We start from the raw sequence: 15,978 nt of genomic DNA on the forward strand, positions 1-15,978 counted from the left end.
GCAGGAAAACAGGTTACAGCAGATGCCAGTACTGTTCAAAACTAATTATGCAATTCTGTCTACAGAAACTGTAGGGTTGAACAAGGTATTATTTTCTCAGGTCATATTTTTAGTTTATATAATGGGCAAACAAATTTTAATTTGTAACTCATATCGAAAGTTGAGAAACTTCTGGATATGTAGCACAGTGTAATATGTCATATATCGAGGGAGTGCAAAGATTGTTGCTACTTGTTTGGTGGTGGAAGCATTTTCTACGTATACGAGAGAGGGACAGCTCTCCCTCCCCGACAACTCGCCCCTCGCAGCAGAGGGACAAGCCAACCTGCAGCAATTGAGGAAAGGAGTGACAGGTGCTGATCAGGCAAGTACACCTGGACAGCCCTCGCCATCGCTCCTGCTGCATCTGCTTGGTGAAAAAAGTGGAAGGATTGCAAATGGGGGGGGGGGTGTGTGTCAGAGGCCCTTCCGGAATCTGTCGCTTTGCTGCGGAAGCCCGACGGCTCCCCGTTTCCCCCTGCCCTTCGCCTCCTTGCCGCCTCCCTTTGTGCCCTCTCTGTTTGCTCCTTGTCCCTTTGTTCCCTTCTGGTCCCTTTGTGCCTCCTGTGTCTGCCCCCTGGTGTTTGTCTGTCGTTGTTCCCCTCTTTGGAATGTGTGTCCCTGTCTGCATTCCCCGTGGTTTGTCGTTTTCTTGTCTGGTGTCCTTGTGCCTGTTTTGTGTGTCCGGTCTTGTTCCCTGTATTCTGTTGACGTTCTTAGTCTTGTTTTACCCAGGTCCTTTGCTTCCCTGGGGCGAGCCTGGTGTGCGCGCCTTTGGGAGAGAGGGGTTCTGTCATGACCCGCTCATCTGATCCTCCTGTGTGCCACGCCCCCCTCATTAACTCCATGTGGATTCCCCGTGTTTACCAGCTGTTTCGAATTGTCTTCATTAGTTCTGTGTATTTAACTCCACGTTAGAGTATGTTTCTCTAGTTCGGTCATTGTAGTGTTCTGTATTGTTATGGTGAATTCTGTTCCATATGCCTCTGTCTCCCCAGTAAATCCTTTTTTGTCCCAGCCCTCGTCCTTCACCTGCTTCCCCGGTCCCTGCGCGTCATGACAATGCCTCCATACATAGGGTGTGATAGTCTGCTATATACTTTACTCGAGCAGTAAAAGTAATGCATTTAATGATTTAACTAATTGAATTTGGTTATTGTTCTATCTTGTTTATTGCACAGACTGGAGTACCAGTAATTTCATTTCACTGCTGGCGCACCATTATATTCAGGCATGCAACAAATTTGATTCTTGAATGATAACACCATTGTGTGCTATATAGTTGTAGTTTTATAGCATGTATATAATTAAGATACAGTATACATTTCATGTTACACTCATTATATTCTTAAACTATAGCTTAGTTATTCTTTTCCTATATTCATTTTAATTTAACATCAATATTAAATGGTTGTACCCGCTATGGAAACATCTATGACAATGCTCTGGAGCATCGCAATAAACAATACTGTCAGGCCAAAAAAATTCTCACAGACTTGTTAAAAGACAAATACTCGTTCACACAGACTACTACACAGATTAATTTGCCTTGTGGAAGCAGAACGTGACTATGATTAGACTTGGTTTGTGAGAATGGGGTTCCTTTTCAAGCTTCTGTGTTTTTAGGACAAGCTTACTCCTTGGAATGCATGTATATCAAAAGGTCAGCCACACGATTGCTGTAGCCATACTCATTGTCATACCTACAGGGAATTGTAGAGAGACAGTTAGTTCTTAACCAATGCTTTTACAAAGATACAATGACACACTTGTGACTACAGAAAATGAGCACAAAATCAGTATACTGATGGGAAATTAGGAGAAAACTAGAATAAAGATTTTTTTAAATTGTCTGGGTGAAAGTAAAAATAAACATTATGCATCAAAGAGCTGAAGATGACAATAAAGATACTTTTGACTTGACAATGTGGAAATGTGTGGAAAGACAAGTTTGGCTGTGAGCTTACCAAGAAATGAGTTTGACAAAGTTGTCATTGAGGGAGATACCCGCGCCGGCATCAAAGATAGAAGAATGGGTATCTCCAATAAAATCAGAAGAAACAACCTAGGAAAAGGCATTCGCAATGTTAGAGCTAAACTCTGTTCTCATTATTTCAAACAAGAACATTCCTAAAAGTACAACTGAGACCCAGTGTAACGAAACAAAAAATACCCCCCTAGTGTCAGATGACTGGGCGAACCTGATTTTGATTTATTTATTTTTTTGCGGCCGCATTTGTACGCCGGAGATCGCTTGAGCGCTATCAGCCCTGCATAAATGTTCACACACATTAAGGGAGAAGTTTCATATGCAACCTCAATAGTCTACACATGTTCACTGCATAATAACTCCCAATGGTTCTATCATTGTATTATTATTTATTTATTTCGTTATTGTCATTCTTGATTTTATTATTAACCTATATCTTCTTTTGTTCTACCTTCCTCTATTTCCCTGGTAGAGGGGAGACAAAGAACAAGATCTCATGAGACAGATATATACACGTCTAAACCCTTTGCTAATTTATTTTATATGCGACTTTACCCTTATTTATACATATAATGAGATGTATGTAAGGTATATGCATTTTATTATATTTGTATAATCTTACTATTGTTAATATTTCATTTTTCTTTTTTTGTTGTAATTTTTGTTTGTCCTGTTCCTGTAACTGTATTGTTGTATGTTTGATGGTCTTGCTTGAAGTTTAATATAAAAAAAAAAACAAGAAAGTAGTTTACAGGAATGACATACTGCCTCCAGCAACTACATCTGCACAATTCATGTTGCATATTTCTACAGATGAAACAAATCACTGCATCAGATTTTCCAGAGGAAGTATCACTGACTATTTTCTTTGCACATACAGAATGGGGATTTAATTTAGCATTATGCAGTCTTGGCTGAGATGATTTCTTTGGTTGTGTGAATATGTCAGGATGATATCTGGACAGATGTCATGGAAGATCTCTTGCTTCCAATATATTTTATTCTGGTGTGGGTCAGCATACAATCTGTGTTGCTCAACTTAAGATACTTTTATGTATTAATAAAGCCAAAGTGCATCCACAAGTCCAATTGAATTCTGTAGATGGTAGTCATATCTCCTCTATGGCAAAAACGTAGCAAACAGCAAGGTAACAGGCCTAGTAAGCTACAAAAGAATCTGAACAAGATTTAATAGCTTTTAGTAGTTACTGCCATTTATAGATTTTATGTAGATACTGCATCTATATTAACTGACCTGTAGCAATGGGTAAGAATACACACATAAAAATAAATACTGATACACTAGTTCAAAGTAGCGATACAATTTTTTTTTTTTTTTTTACTAAATTGTATTATTAGTATAATTCTATTGCATAGTGTCAAAATAGTTACAATTATTATGCCATTATGGTTTAGCTATTTCTTGCTTTTTTTGTGTATTGTATGCCATGTCCAAAACTACTTCTTGTCTCACCGAGTCCTCTGTGTATCCCAGCACTCCCTTCATGGGGCCATGGGCAGCCTTCTTGACTGCCTCCTTAATCTCTCCATAGCTGGCAGGACGAGAGAGGCGGCAGGTGAGGTCCACCACAGACACATCGGCCACCGGTACCCTGAAGGCCATTCCTGTCAGCTTGCTGCAGGAGCGGGACAGAACAAGTGATGTCAGCACATGCGCTATCTTTCAGACAGTCAGGATCATGTGATTACAGGTCCTGGCTCACCCATTGAGTTCCGGAATAACCTTTCCAACAGCTTTAGCAGCCCCAGTGGATGCTGGGATAATGTTCTGGTGTGCACCACGCCCATCGCGCCATGCCTTGGCAGAGGGTCCATCCACGGTCTTCTGGGTGGCTGTGTAAGCGTGGACTGTGGTCTGATAGAGGAATAGGTGAATACAGATTTAAAACTGTCAAGATCTGAGAAATCATGTAAAAGTAATCTCGGATAAACTAAAAATGAGGGAGGGACCACAGGCCTGACCATAAGTGCCTCCTCAATGCCGAAGTTGTCATGGATGACCTTGGCCAGGGGAGCCAAGCAGTTGGTGGTACAAGAGGCATTGCTGTAAAATTAATGTGATTGAATAAAACATTACAATATAATAAACAATACAATAAAATGATGGCAAAACCATACTTTCCCTGTTATCAAAGACTTTTTAGGGTTTGAAAACTAGATAGCTTCTTGTGTAATTTTCCATGCTATTTTTCTAAGCCTATTCATGTCATTGATGTAGATACAATATGGAATGAGTGCAGCGAAAAAAAATAAATGAATTTTATTTTTTTTATACAAATCAAGATTTGGGTCCCTCCTGTGATGTCATTCAGCAAAAGTGCTTGTAAGATGAATAAAGGTCCAAGTATGATTAAATGGTGATTTATATTCCATTTCAAAAATAAAAATGTTTATAATATATTAAAAAATTATATTTTTATGTGTTCCGCTTCCATAGTATTTGTTTTAATTGTTGTAAGAAACATGTATAGTGCTTGGCTGACATCTAGCGTCGAAAAGAAGAAGTGCGGGAATGCAAGTCGCTGCTGGATGACGTCTTCAGGAGAAGACACCGTTCGAAAAGAGGAATAGCATTATTGTCTGTTCCTGCATATTTATTCTATTGTATGCATTCGCCAGCTTTCCGAGTCGATCTATGAAGGCATTGCTGGTATGTTGATGTTGTGATGTTATGAGAAACAGAAAGGAATAATTATATTGTACTGAGTTAACGAAGTTTGTAATTTATTAAGTTGGTAAAAGTAAGCTCATTCGGAGCTTACTTTCTGTCTTGAGCCACAAATGGGTCGTCACCTTTTTCCCTGCTGTGCCATGTTGCATGGGTTATCTGAAGGAAATTGTATGTTCTGTATCGTATTAATTATTCGTAATACTGCACATCGAGAAGCATTCGTGAGAACTCAGAATTTTAAAATTTCCAACCTCCTACTCCAAATACTATGGAAGGGCACAACGTAATGGATTTTTACCCCAAGTTTACACAAGTGAATAGTAATTCTACTGCCTTTTGACACTTGCATAATATGGCGATTCTCATAGACGTGCTAGCTGAACTTGGCACATGGTAAAAAATAATTGCACATAGTTAACCATATGTCTTTATTTTGCATCATTGTTGCTTTCCAAACTTGGGAAGGCCTTTTAACCAGCTGACTTTTCTGCGGCTAAAAACCGAAGTGTGCTGGAACTGTACTCTATCTAGTCTGTGTGTGGTATAGGTCAGTCCCTATACAGTATATCAGTGGAAAAGTGCTAAGAATTAATATGAAGTTCACTGACATTCACATACCTCTGCATATTTACTTAAGAGTTGAATGTTAAGGTGATGCACAGTATCTAATAAGTAAATAGAACAGCAGGAAAAACAAACGCTCACCTAACGATGGTCATACTAGAGGGGTCATACTTGTCCTCATTGACTCCCATAACAAACATTGGGGCATCAGGGGAAGGGGCAGATACAACAACCCGCTTAGCACCACCCTGCAGGTGAGTCTGTGGAGAGAGGCCATGGTAAAATCAGTTAAATCAAGTCTACGATATTCACTGCAATTGACCTGCAGTTTTATTGCTAAATCTGAGCATTTATTGAGCATTTTCTCTCTTCTGGAGTGCTGCCAGTCTCAGAGACAACAGTAAGCATTATTATGGCACTATTATCTCAATCTGATCTGAATCAAAGCTAATCACGCTGAAATATATTAATATGAGAATGTAATTGTGAGCACTCACAGAGGCTTTATCGATGCTGAGGAAGACTCCAGTGGACTCTACAACATACAGTGCACCCGCATCTCCCCAGGGGATCTCAGCTGGCTTCATGCTGGAATATGATCACACAGGAGTGGGTGATGGTTGACAAAATTCTTCCCTTCTAAACAAGGGCAGGGTGAGGGAGCAGAGAAAGGGCTGCTGCAGTTGTACTCTAGCGGCGCCGCGTGCCCTGCAGCGATACCACCAGGACACCCTCACTTACCACTGAAAGACGGAGATGACATTGCTGTCGACAACCAGCTTTCCATCTTCTGCGCGCACATCGCCATGGTAACGTCCATGTGTGGAATCGTACTTGAACATGTAGACCTAATGAAATGAATAAAAATAAGTGTAACTTGACAGTGATGCGTATTTACATTCATGCATACATGAGGTCGGATTGAAAATGCCATATTAGCTGCTGGTTTTATGATGTAGCGCCCTTATTATAAACTGAGGTCTAACATGAAAATGCTACACTATGTGGCACTGGACTGAACAAGGACACTGTGTGCTGTGGCTAGACTGTCACTCACCATATACTGCAGGTCAATGAAGGGGTCATTAATAGCAGTGACTTTGATTCCCTTCTGGAGACAAGCCCTGAGCACCAGACGGCCAATGCGGCCAAATCTAATAGAGAGATAGGTATTGATAGTGGAATGGGAATTGGCACAGACAACCCAAATCAATATTATGTTGCTACTTCTTTGTTGGGTCAATAGGTATTGCAATTTTTAAATAGTTTTTGCTGAATAGAATTTCAGGTTTACATCTATAGTAAGGACAAGGCTTTAACGGTACATGTATTCCATATGTGCCTTTTGGTTACTGCATTTTTGGTTGGAAACACAATGACACAAAAGAATACATTTTTTGAATGGGCTAAACCTACAGTGCCTTGCAAAAGTATTCACCACCCCCCCCCTTGGCATTCTCTCTATTTTGTTCCCTTATAACCTAGAATTTAAATGGATTTTCAATTTGAAGTGACGGACCTACTAATGAAGTTAAAAGGGAAAAAAAACTTGTTTTAAATAATTCTAAAAAATATAAAAATGAAATGTGGTGCATTTTCATCCCCTTTGCTTTGAAGTCCCAAACACTGCCTGTAAAAGCCACTTAATTAGATAAATGAAATCCACCTGTGAGCAATCAAAGTGTCAAAAGATCTCAGAATATATACACCTGGGGCCTGTACTACGAAGCGGGGTTACTGGCTTATCAGGGTAACTTGTTGGATTTAAGGTATCACAGTTTAAATGGACTTCATATTTGTTCACTTACATTTTGCCCAGACTACCTTAAATCCGACTTGAGTCAACAGCAGTGCAACGCCACTAAGTAAGAGCTACCACCAAGCAGGTGACAGCATAAAGACCAAGGAACTCTCCACTCGGGTCAGAGACAAAGCTGTAGAGCAGTACCGATCAGGCTTGCGTTATAAAAAATATCCCAAACCCTGAACATTCCAAGGAGCACAATTAAATCCTTTATTAGAAAATAGAAAGATTATGGCACTACAGCAAACCTGCCAAGAGAGGGTCATCCACCAAAATTCACAGACTGGGAAAGGAGGGCATTAATCAGAGCAGCAACCATGAGGCTAAAGATAATCCTGAAAGAGCTGGGCAGCTCTACTGCAGAGATGGGAGTAACTGGCTATAGGATCACTATAAGCCGCACAGTGTACAAAGCTGGGCTTAATGGAAGAGTAGCCATGACAAAGCCATTGCTTACCAAAAAAAAATAAGGAAGACCGTTTGAAATTTGCCAAAAGGTGTATTGGAGACTCCCCAAACATGTGGAAGAAGGTCTTGTGGTCAGATGAGACTAAAATCTAACTTTTTGACCATCAAGGACAACGCCATGTCGGAGGCAAACGTAACACCTCTCACCATGGTAACACCATCCCCACAGTGAAGCATGGTGGGGGAAGTTTTTCATCGACAGGGACTGGGAAACTGGTCAGAATTGAAGGAAAGATGAATGGTGGCAAATATGGAGGAATTCTTGAGAGAAACCTTGTGAGTGCAGCGTTCTGACTCACTAGCCTCAGAACTCGAAGTTCTTTTACACTCAACACATCTCAAAAAATAAATAAAAGGTTCCTAACTCTTACGCTGTAACAAATACAAAGCTATGAAAATATACAGACCCCAAAATATAACTCAAAATTCTATTAGAAATATTAATAAAATTCAAATAGTCAAATGTGCATATTTGATTACAGCACAAAAATACTCTAACAATGGCTAGACAATGGCTCTAACAAACGTGTTTGAGTCTTCCAGAGATTTGACACCTTCCAGTAGTACAATGACCCTAAACACTGCTAACGCAACACTCCAGTGGTTTAATGAATGGCACAGTCAAAGACTAGACCTCAATCCAATTGAGAATGTCTGATATGATTTAAAGATTGCTGTACCCAAGCAGTGGCCATCCAACTAGAAGGAGCTGGAGCGATTTTGCAATGAAGAATGGGCAAAAATACCAGTGTCTAGATGTGCCAAGCTTGTGGAGATGTACCCAAAGAGACTTGTCACTGTACAAAATATTGACTTTGGAAGGGGGTGAATAGTTATGCACACTCAGGTTTTCTTTTTTGTCTTACTTCTTGTTTGTTTCACAATAAAAAATAATTTGCATTTGCAAAGTGGTAATTGTGCTTTGCAAATTAAACAATGCAAACCGCCCAAAATTCCTTTTAAATTCTAGGTTGTAATGGAACAAGATGGAAAGAATGCCAAAGGGGTGAATACTTTTGCAAGGTACTGTAAATTTACCAGTAGATGTTTAACATACAAAACATTATGCTAATTGTGGCTGTGAATTGGTTATGCTTGTGCTCAAAAGAGAGCTTAAAAACCTTCCATATCACTTAAGTTAGTAATTTGGAAACATTTTGGTTTTTGAACATCGAAGAGGGTAATTGATAAGACAAAGAGTCTGTAGGCTCTGTTATTCTGACCTCGGATATGTTGTTGGAAGCACATCCAACATGCTTGTATTTAATAACTGATTTGATGTTCTGTTTTATACCAACTGCCTCTGTGATCAGAGACTGAAAAGGCTTCATGCTTACCCATTGATCCCAACGCAGAGGTCTGACATTGTTGCAAATTATAGATAATGGGTGGTGAACCTGAAAAGAAAGAAAAAAATGTTTTCAACAGACTGTTATGTAAAACTTAACTCTTTAAATGTAGATGCCGGGGAATACATTTGGTTTTAGAACTTGTCTGCTGCTATCCCAGACATTTTTCTTGTTAAAATGATAACTCAAAATCTATTTCATAGGTATTTTTCTAACTTCGCAGAGGCATTGTACAGTATGAGTGCCGAACTGAATACATTTAGTGGCAGATTGCCCCAATATTTAAGCAATGCTGCTTAGTGCCAGCAAAGCAAAGGATGAAACGACATTTGACCTTGTGAATATGATAGGTCAAAATATATTTCATGGATCATAGTACTGTTTCATGAAAACATTAAATGGATGAATATACATGCCCTATACTGATATTAAAAAAGGTATCTTACATTTGATTATGTTAGCATGATAATGCATTTTTTATTTACTCTATTTTATCTTTGACGGATCTTATTAGCACTTCACATAAACATGGACAAATTTTTACGCTCACGTCACGCCCCAGCCAGCAGCTAAGGAGCTAACATGCCGCTCCTGCGTCCGACTCGTTATGAGAAGGCTGTCTTCCTCTGCACGGTGCACGCCTTAGCCCCTTAGCTAAGCTAGTTGGCTCGTGGCATGGGTACAACATGAAAATATACCCCTGAAAATCTTCCCCATGACAGAATCCAAATAAACTAATCTTTGGCAATGCACAGCAGAGGGCAGCTGAGAGTGAAAATGGACGCTGCACCTACCATCTTGTGAACATAGCTATCTGCCATCTAAGTGTTTTCTTTGGATCTTTTTGCAAACTTCCCAGGAAAATTGTACAGGCCAGTGATTCTCAAACTGTAGGACATGAGATGATTGTCTGAATATTCTATAATAAAGTTTACATTGGGTTTTTTTTCTCATTGCTAGCTTCCCTGCTCAGCAAATTTTATGGGTAGCAGTCTGGTAGCTATATGGTGGATTGCTTGTTGAAATTTATCATGTTGGAATTTAATTTGTTTTTTCTTTAGGTAAGAACACAAATAATTTATTTTATTTTCCAAAGGGGAAAATTGATTTCATTGAGTAAATGTGTGCATCTCAAGAATGTGGCTGTCACGTTAGAACTCTCTGTATTAATGCAGCAGCAAAGTGCTACCACAGCCTTACTTTATGGAACATAGCAGTTGGATGTCTCAAGCACAGAACACAAGGCAGGGGGCACCCCGGAGCAGATTTCAATCCATAACTGTGGATAGTTATATGAAGTGATAGGTGAGAATTACCAGTTCATCTAACCACATGTTTTCAGACTGCAAGAGGAAACCAGAGTACCCAGAGAAAATCCTAACAGAACCTGGAACCAACATGCAAACTCCACATACAGGAACCCACAACCCTGGATGTGTGAAATTATAGTCCTATTTACTGAACTCCCCAATAAACAGATTCTGAAACTGAACAAGTTCATCCTCTTTCCATATAGGTGATCTTAGAATATTACAATTTGGATTTTTTTTTTCATATACTTGGTGGGAATACAGGCTAATTAATATAGAAATAGACTTCAGTACCTCCTAAAACAGTACAAAGTTTCCATCCATCCATCCATCCATCCATCCATCCATCCATCCATCGTCTACCACTTTTCCGGGTCGGGTAGCGGGGGCAACAGTCTAAGCAGGGAAACCCAGACTTCCCTCTCCCCCCACCACTTCATCTAGCTCCTCTGGGGGAATTCCGAGGCATACCCAGGCTAGCCAGGAGACATAGTTTTTCCAGCGTGTCCTGGGTCTTCCCTGGGGCCTCCTCCCAGTGGGACATGCCCGGAACACCTCACCAGGGAGGCATCCAGGAGGTATCTTAAGCAGATGCCTGAGCCACCACATCTGGCTCCTCTCAATGCAGAGGAGCAGCGGCACTACGCTGAGTCCCTCCCGAATGACCAAGCTTCTCATCCTACAGTACAAAGTTTATTCATTTTCATTTAAAAGAGGTTCAGTACAGGAAAAAAATCAATCTGTTATATTTAACACTAAGAAATGGTACAGTTAGATTGGAGCAGTCTGTTTTCTCATTTTTTGTGCAATAACTCCAGAAAATGATCAGTATTTTGGAACATGGTTTCAGCAGCATAGGGAAAGGATATGTCCTACAATGACAGGAAATGTCCCATAAAAAAATCTATCTAAAGCAGTCAGATAGTAGCATCTCTGTCATTGCTAATTATATGGCAACATATTACAATATGCAATATCCTGCATTTCGTCAACGGACACCTCAGGAAATAATTCAGTTCCCTCAGCAGATTTTGTCATGTATTAAACAAACAATGAAAATTAGACTGCTATGTAACATATAAAAGCACCTTTTCACTATATTGTCAACAAAATGATTTGGGCCACATAGATAATTAAACAGTGACTTGTCTTGACAACAAAAGACTGTATAGATTTTTGCTCCAGACAAGCACATAAAAAACCTCTGTATTGCAGAGGACAAGCAGGATTGCCTTTGCATTGAGCTGAGCATGAAGTAGGCCGCTTGGTTATCTCTTAATCTTTCTGTGAGTGCATGAATGTCACTGTACCACATTTAACCCTCACGGATTATCATAATCTCCCCTATATCCCTTTGTGGGTTTTTTAAAGAACCAGAATATGTATCTCAGCCAATGTGTCATCTTTACAGAACCAGAGGCCTTCCCAGTTACCACTCAGTAAAATCCGAGTTAACTGTAGTCCCACTATACCTTTTTCATGTTAGAAAAGTACACATGAGCATGCATAACTATGTGTGGAATAAATACCAAAATTACTAGGGTTGGCCTTCAAAGCTTTTGGGTGGGGATTCATATCCATAACAAACAGAAAAATAAAATGAAAGAGGTCCTTCACTAAGTTTAAGTATTTGTTTCACAAATAATATATGTCCTCTACAGATGACAAAAATGAACTGCTGTATCTCAGGAGGATATTTTTTTAAACTAGACAAGAAGGACGAAATGTGGTCATTGTTGTTTTTGCCCTTACGATGCTCTATACTTTTACCCAAAATTACACTATACTATAGTATTTTCTGGCTTGATTACAAACTCTACAGGGTTTTGTGTGGGAAGTAGGGGGTAGATTGTTAGCAAAGGCCTGGTAAGACTACATAAAAAAACCTACCCGGCCCCTTAAAGAAAGCATGTACTGGCAACACATAATACTCTTTCAAATAGTCAGTGACAGTTTCCACCATGTGAGGAAGTTACCGTGAAAGTTTTTTAGGGCAAAATGGTTTGGAAGTGGCCATTTGATAACACATGCAAGCTGCCTGAGGAATCCCTATTTGTCATTAAATAAAGCAACAACTGCATAAATTATTTAGAATGTCTTATGCAGAGAACATGGTAGCGTCAGTGTTTCAGTAATTAAAAAAATTATGATTTTACAATATTGTGCTATGAGGAAATAAATCATTAAGCTCACACTGAAATTTTACTACTAGCATTTTCAACTTGCTTTGAAATTACTCACCATTGTATTAGTGCCAAATAGTACACTTGGATGGGTAACATATAGTTCTAGGTTGCTAAATGTAATGACACAGATGTTTTAAGACCTAAAATAGACTTGGTAGAGCACTATAATATTCCAGCTGTCCCAGTTATATGTACACGGATTAAGGCACTAATAATTTTCATTGTGCTATGATGAATGAACTCGTGGACGTGTGAACTCATATGGCCAAACATTACCAGATACAGGTAATATTAGCGGTCGCTTAATGGAAGTGTTTTTTTTCCACAAATCAGTCTTTGTTAAGTTCAATGTTAACCTTTTTCATATAGCTCCCAAAACTGATATTGTAGATTTAAATCTATTTAAATCTATATAAATACATGTTTAGCTATATCTTGTTTTTATTTCCAGCTATAATCTTACCTACAGCACTAGGATTCTTGTTTGAATGTCACACTTCATTTTTATGTCTTGTTGTCCAAGTTCAGCTGCCATCATTTCCTCACTTAACAGCAAAAACAGGATTCTAGTGTAACTAGGTTGCTGCCCTTAATAGACACAAAGACATCCAGTCATGCTGAAAATGTCCGAAAACAAAAAACACACTGGGCGTATATCCATGCATAAACATTAAAACTGTGCAGTGTTCCAGCTTTTTTATAAGAAGGTGAAAGAGTACGTAAGTGATGCATTGACATTTTTTCAAATGCGGAAAGTATATAAAACAAATTCAAAAATTCAGAATCTCTTGCAATTGGGGTTCAATCCATACTACCCTACCCTAAATAAATCAAATGAAACGCATCAGGGGAAAAACCTGGCGGCCATTTTGTGGAATTCCTGCTGTGTCATTCCATAGCCATTTACAGAACACCCTGAGAGCCCAGCTACTGAGCAAACAGAAAAAGTGAGACTTTAATGTAGAAACATGCTGCTGATATTAGGGTATGTTCATGCACATCCTCCATCTTGGAAGACCATTCCTCTCTACCTAGCACACACCAGCACTTTAGAAAAAATGTGATGACAGTCCTGATAAGATCACGCACTGTTCTGATTCACATTCAGCTATGAATACTGGTAAGGAAAGCAACAACCAAGTTTTCTGGCAAAACTGGAGGCCAGTTCCAAAAAAACAGATATGCGAAACATAAAAAAAAAAAAAAAAAGAACCAACCTATATATTGTCTTATAATTGTGGTCATATAGACCCGTTTTAATATGTAACTGAGCTGCTTATATCTTAATATTGTATCTCTACTGTTTGCCTTCTGTTAATCACAAGAGTCTGGATCCCATATACGGACATTGTATTTTATTAATGCAGCATTGCTTATTCACAAATACTGCATTACCGCTATCCTCTTCAGGCCATAAATAAATAAAAAACTGCACTTAAACAGTTATACAGCCAGTGCTATTTGTTTACAAACTGCACTTTCCTATACTGCAGAGGATGCATGATCTAGTATTAAAAAGATAGATATTACAAATATACAGTATTCATTGGTACATGTTGATGATTTGGAGATTTCTAAAACTAACAAAAAAGTCAAAAGCATATCCTTCTGTAATTTTCTTCTATATCAATCAGTTTTCCATTCCTGGCCTGCTTTGTCCTCTGCAGGGTTGTGGAGCATATCCTATAAATTACAGGTATAAGGCAGGGAAAAATTAGGACATGGTACCAACCCATCACAGGACACACACATTCACACCTAAGGACAATCTGCCCTTGGACTGCCGTGGGACGTCCCCACAATGACATGAGGAGAAAATGCACCTTATTATTCAGTTTTATGCATTGAAGAATTGCACTTAAACATTTTATTTAGAAAATTATTTCAATGCAACATTTTGGTGCAACATAAATAGCAATAAACGTTATAGATGTAATATTCTGAACAAATTCAGACTATTTAGTGAATATCCAGCAACACACCGACCCAAATCAGACAAATCAGCTCACATAAATTTCAAATTACTGTCCAGGGATATAAGCATTTGCAATCTGGAGCATCACTAGATTACAGGCAGTGAGACCCTTACACTGCATGTTAGATGCCCTTCTCTCTTTTCAATGGATATCCTTCTGTTCATATATGACCTTCATTCTAGAAATAGTACCCGATGGATAACCACCCCACAGTTTTATTTTTGAAAGAATATACTAAGACAGCCATAATTCAAATTTACCTGTTATTGTAGTAGCCGAACATCAGTACTTGAATGTCTTTGCGGAACCGTTTGCTGTCACGTTACACGCACATTTTTAAAATAAATGTGATGCGTTTTATGCATACGGGGTAACAAAACTAGATTGAAAAAATGCACGAAAATGGTGATGAAAAACAAATACAGTGTATTTTTTCCACTGTCTTATGGTTGAAGAATTGCCACTTATGCCACTGCTTAACTACGGTACATTCTCGAACATAGTGACGTACCAATAATCGTTTATAAAACTGAGGCACGTATATTTTGGGACTTCCTGTAGGCGCACTTTTCCCCATCATTACTAATAGACAGAATCAGATTCCGTCTCGCACGACAAACTGCATCCTATGCCTTATTTCGTAGTATTCCTCTGTTTCTTACCAAGATAAATTATTATAGCTGCCTGCATAACGACCGTATCAAGTTACTTAATTGCTGATTTATTCGTGTTAAGAGCTGGCGTTTTATTACGTACAAAATATGAATACCGTAATTTGTTAAACTATACGTTCCTGTTTCAAAAATGAGGTTAAATACACTATAACAATACAATATAAAAATAAACAATGGATGTTGAACTTTGCATACCTAAGATTACACTGTAAAGATACTCACTCCCTGCTTATGCTGAAAGCCAGAGGTAATAGATATGTGTACGTATATCCGACATTACCCCGAACTTACCTTCTACAGATGCTGCAATGTCCGTACGAATGTCGTCCTTAGCAGTCCTGATTTATACCCAGGCTCATGCACTACTGTAGTTGCCCAGGAAACGTGACGTCATGTTTCTCGGAGGGCGGCGATTGCTCTACATTAGAGGACGTGAGGACAGTCACGGCTACCATGGAAACGTTTTCCGAGAGACTGAGGGCTGCCTGGCAGATAGGCCAGTGCTTGATGGGTAGCTGTACGTTTGTGTTAGTATATATCAATAATAACATTCAAATTAAATTAAAAAAGGCGAACCACATTTATTAAATGTCCGTGTTTTTAACCCCTTATGCCTCACGTACTTATCAGTCACTGGGCAACGAATTGCATGTGGACTGTGAAAAAAAAATAGACTGGTCAGTATGAGACTGATTGGGCCTGTTGTATGAGTTTTTTTTGTATTATTATTCGCGTTTGAAAATAAAAAAGGCAAACCATAGTAGTGGAAGATTTCGGAGTAGGGAATGGCGTCATCCGAATGTTTACTAGGATACCTCACTGCACTGTGAAGTTAAATTAAACGGAATTCAGAATCGCTAACTGCAAACTACCTTTAACGCGATTTAGAACAAGGGTCAAGGGAAACCTGCAGTCAAAAATTATTT

General features: G+C 39.0%; 1 protein-coding gene and 1 long non-coding RNA gene across 2 annotated transcripts; one reads left to right on the top strand and one right to left on the bottom strand.

Annotated features, from left to right (window-relative positions):
• Positions 1 to 1,187: 1,187 nt before the first annotated feature.
• On the bottom strand, positions 1,188 to 15,444 carry LOC125749687 (glyceraldehyde-3-phosphate dehydrogenase 2). Its single transcript, XM_049027177.1, has 11 exons — positions 15,344 to 15,444; positions 8,895 to 8,954; positions 6,343 to 6,439; positions 6,027 to 6,133; positions 5,783 to 5,873; positions 5,427 to 5,545; positions 4,013 to 4,094; positions 3,754 to 3,905; positions 3,504 to 3,666; positions 2,007 to 2,104; positions 1,188 to 1,742 (listed from the first exon to the last, which is right to left on the bottom strand). Exons 2-11 carry the CDS (start codon positions 8,921 to 8,923, stop codon positions 1,673 to 1,675), a joined length of 1,008 nt encoding a protein of 335 aa, XP_048883134.1. The 5' UTR covers positions 8,924 to 8,954; positions 15,344 to 15,444; the 3' UTR covers positions 1,188 to 1,672.
• On the top strand, positions 4,610 to 6,166 carry LOC125749691 (uncharacterized). Its single transcript, XR_007399986.1, has 2 exons — positions 4,610 to 4,700; positions 5,934 to 6,166. It is a non-coding gene; the product is annotated as an uncharacterized LOC125749691 (long non-coding RNA).
• Positions 15,445 to 15,978: the final 534 nt, after the last annotated feature.

This window comes from Brienomyrus brachyistius, chromosome 9 (assembly GCF_023856365.1).
Source record: "Brienomyrus brachyistius isolate T26 chromosome 9, BBRACH_0.4, whole genome shotgun sequence".
NCBI lineage: Eukaryota > Metazoa > Chordata > Actinopteri > Osteoglossiformes > Mormyridae > Brienomyrus > Brienomyrus brachyistius.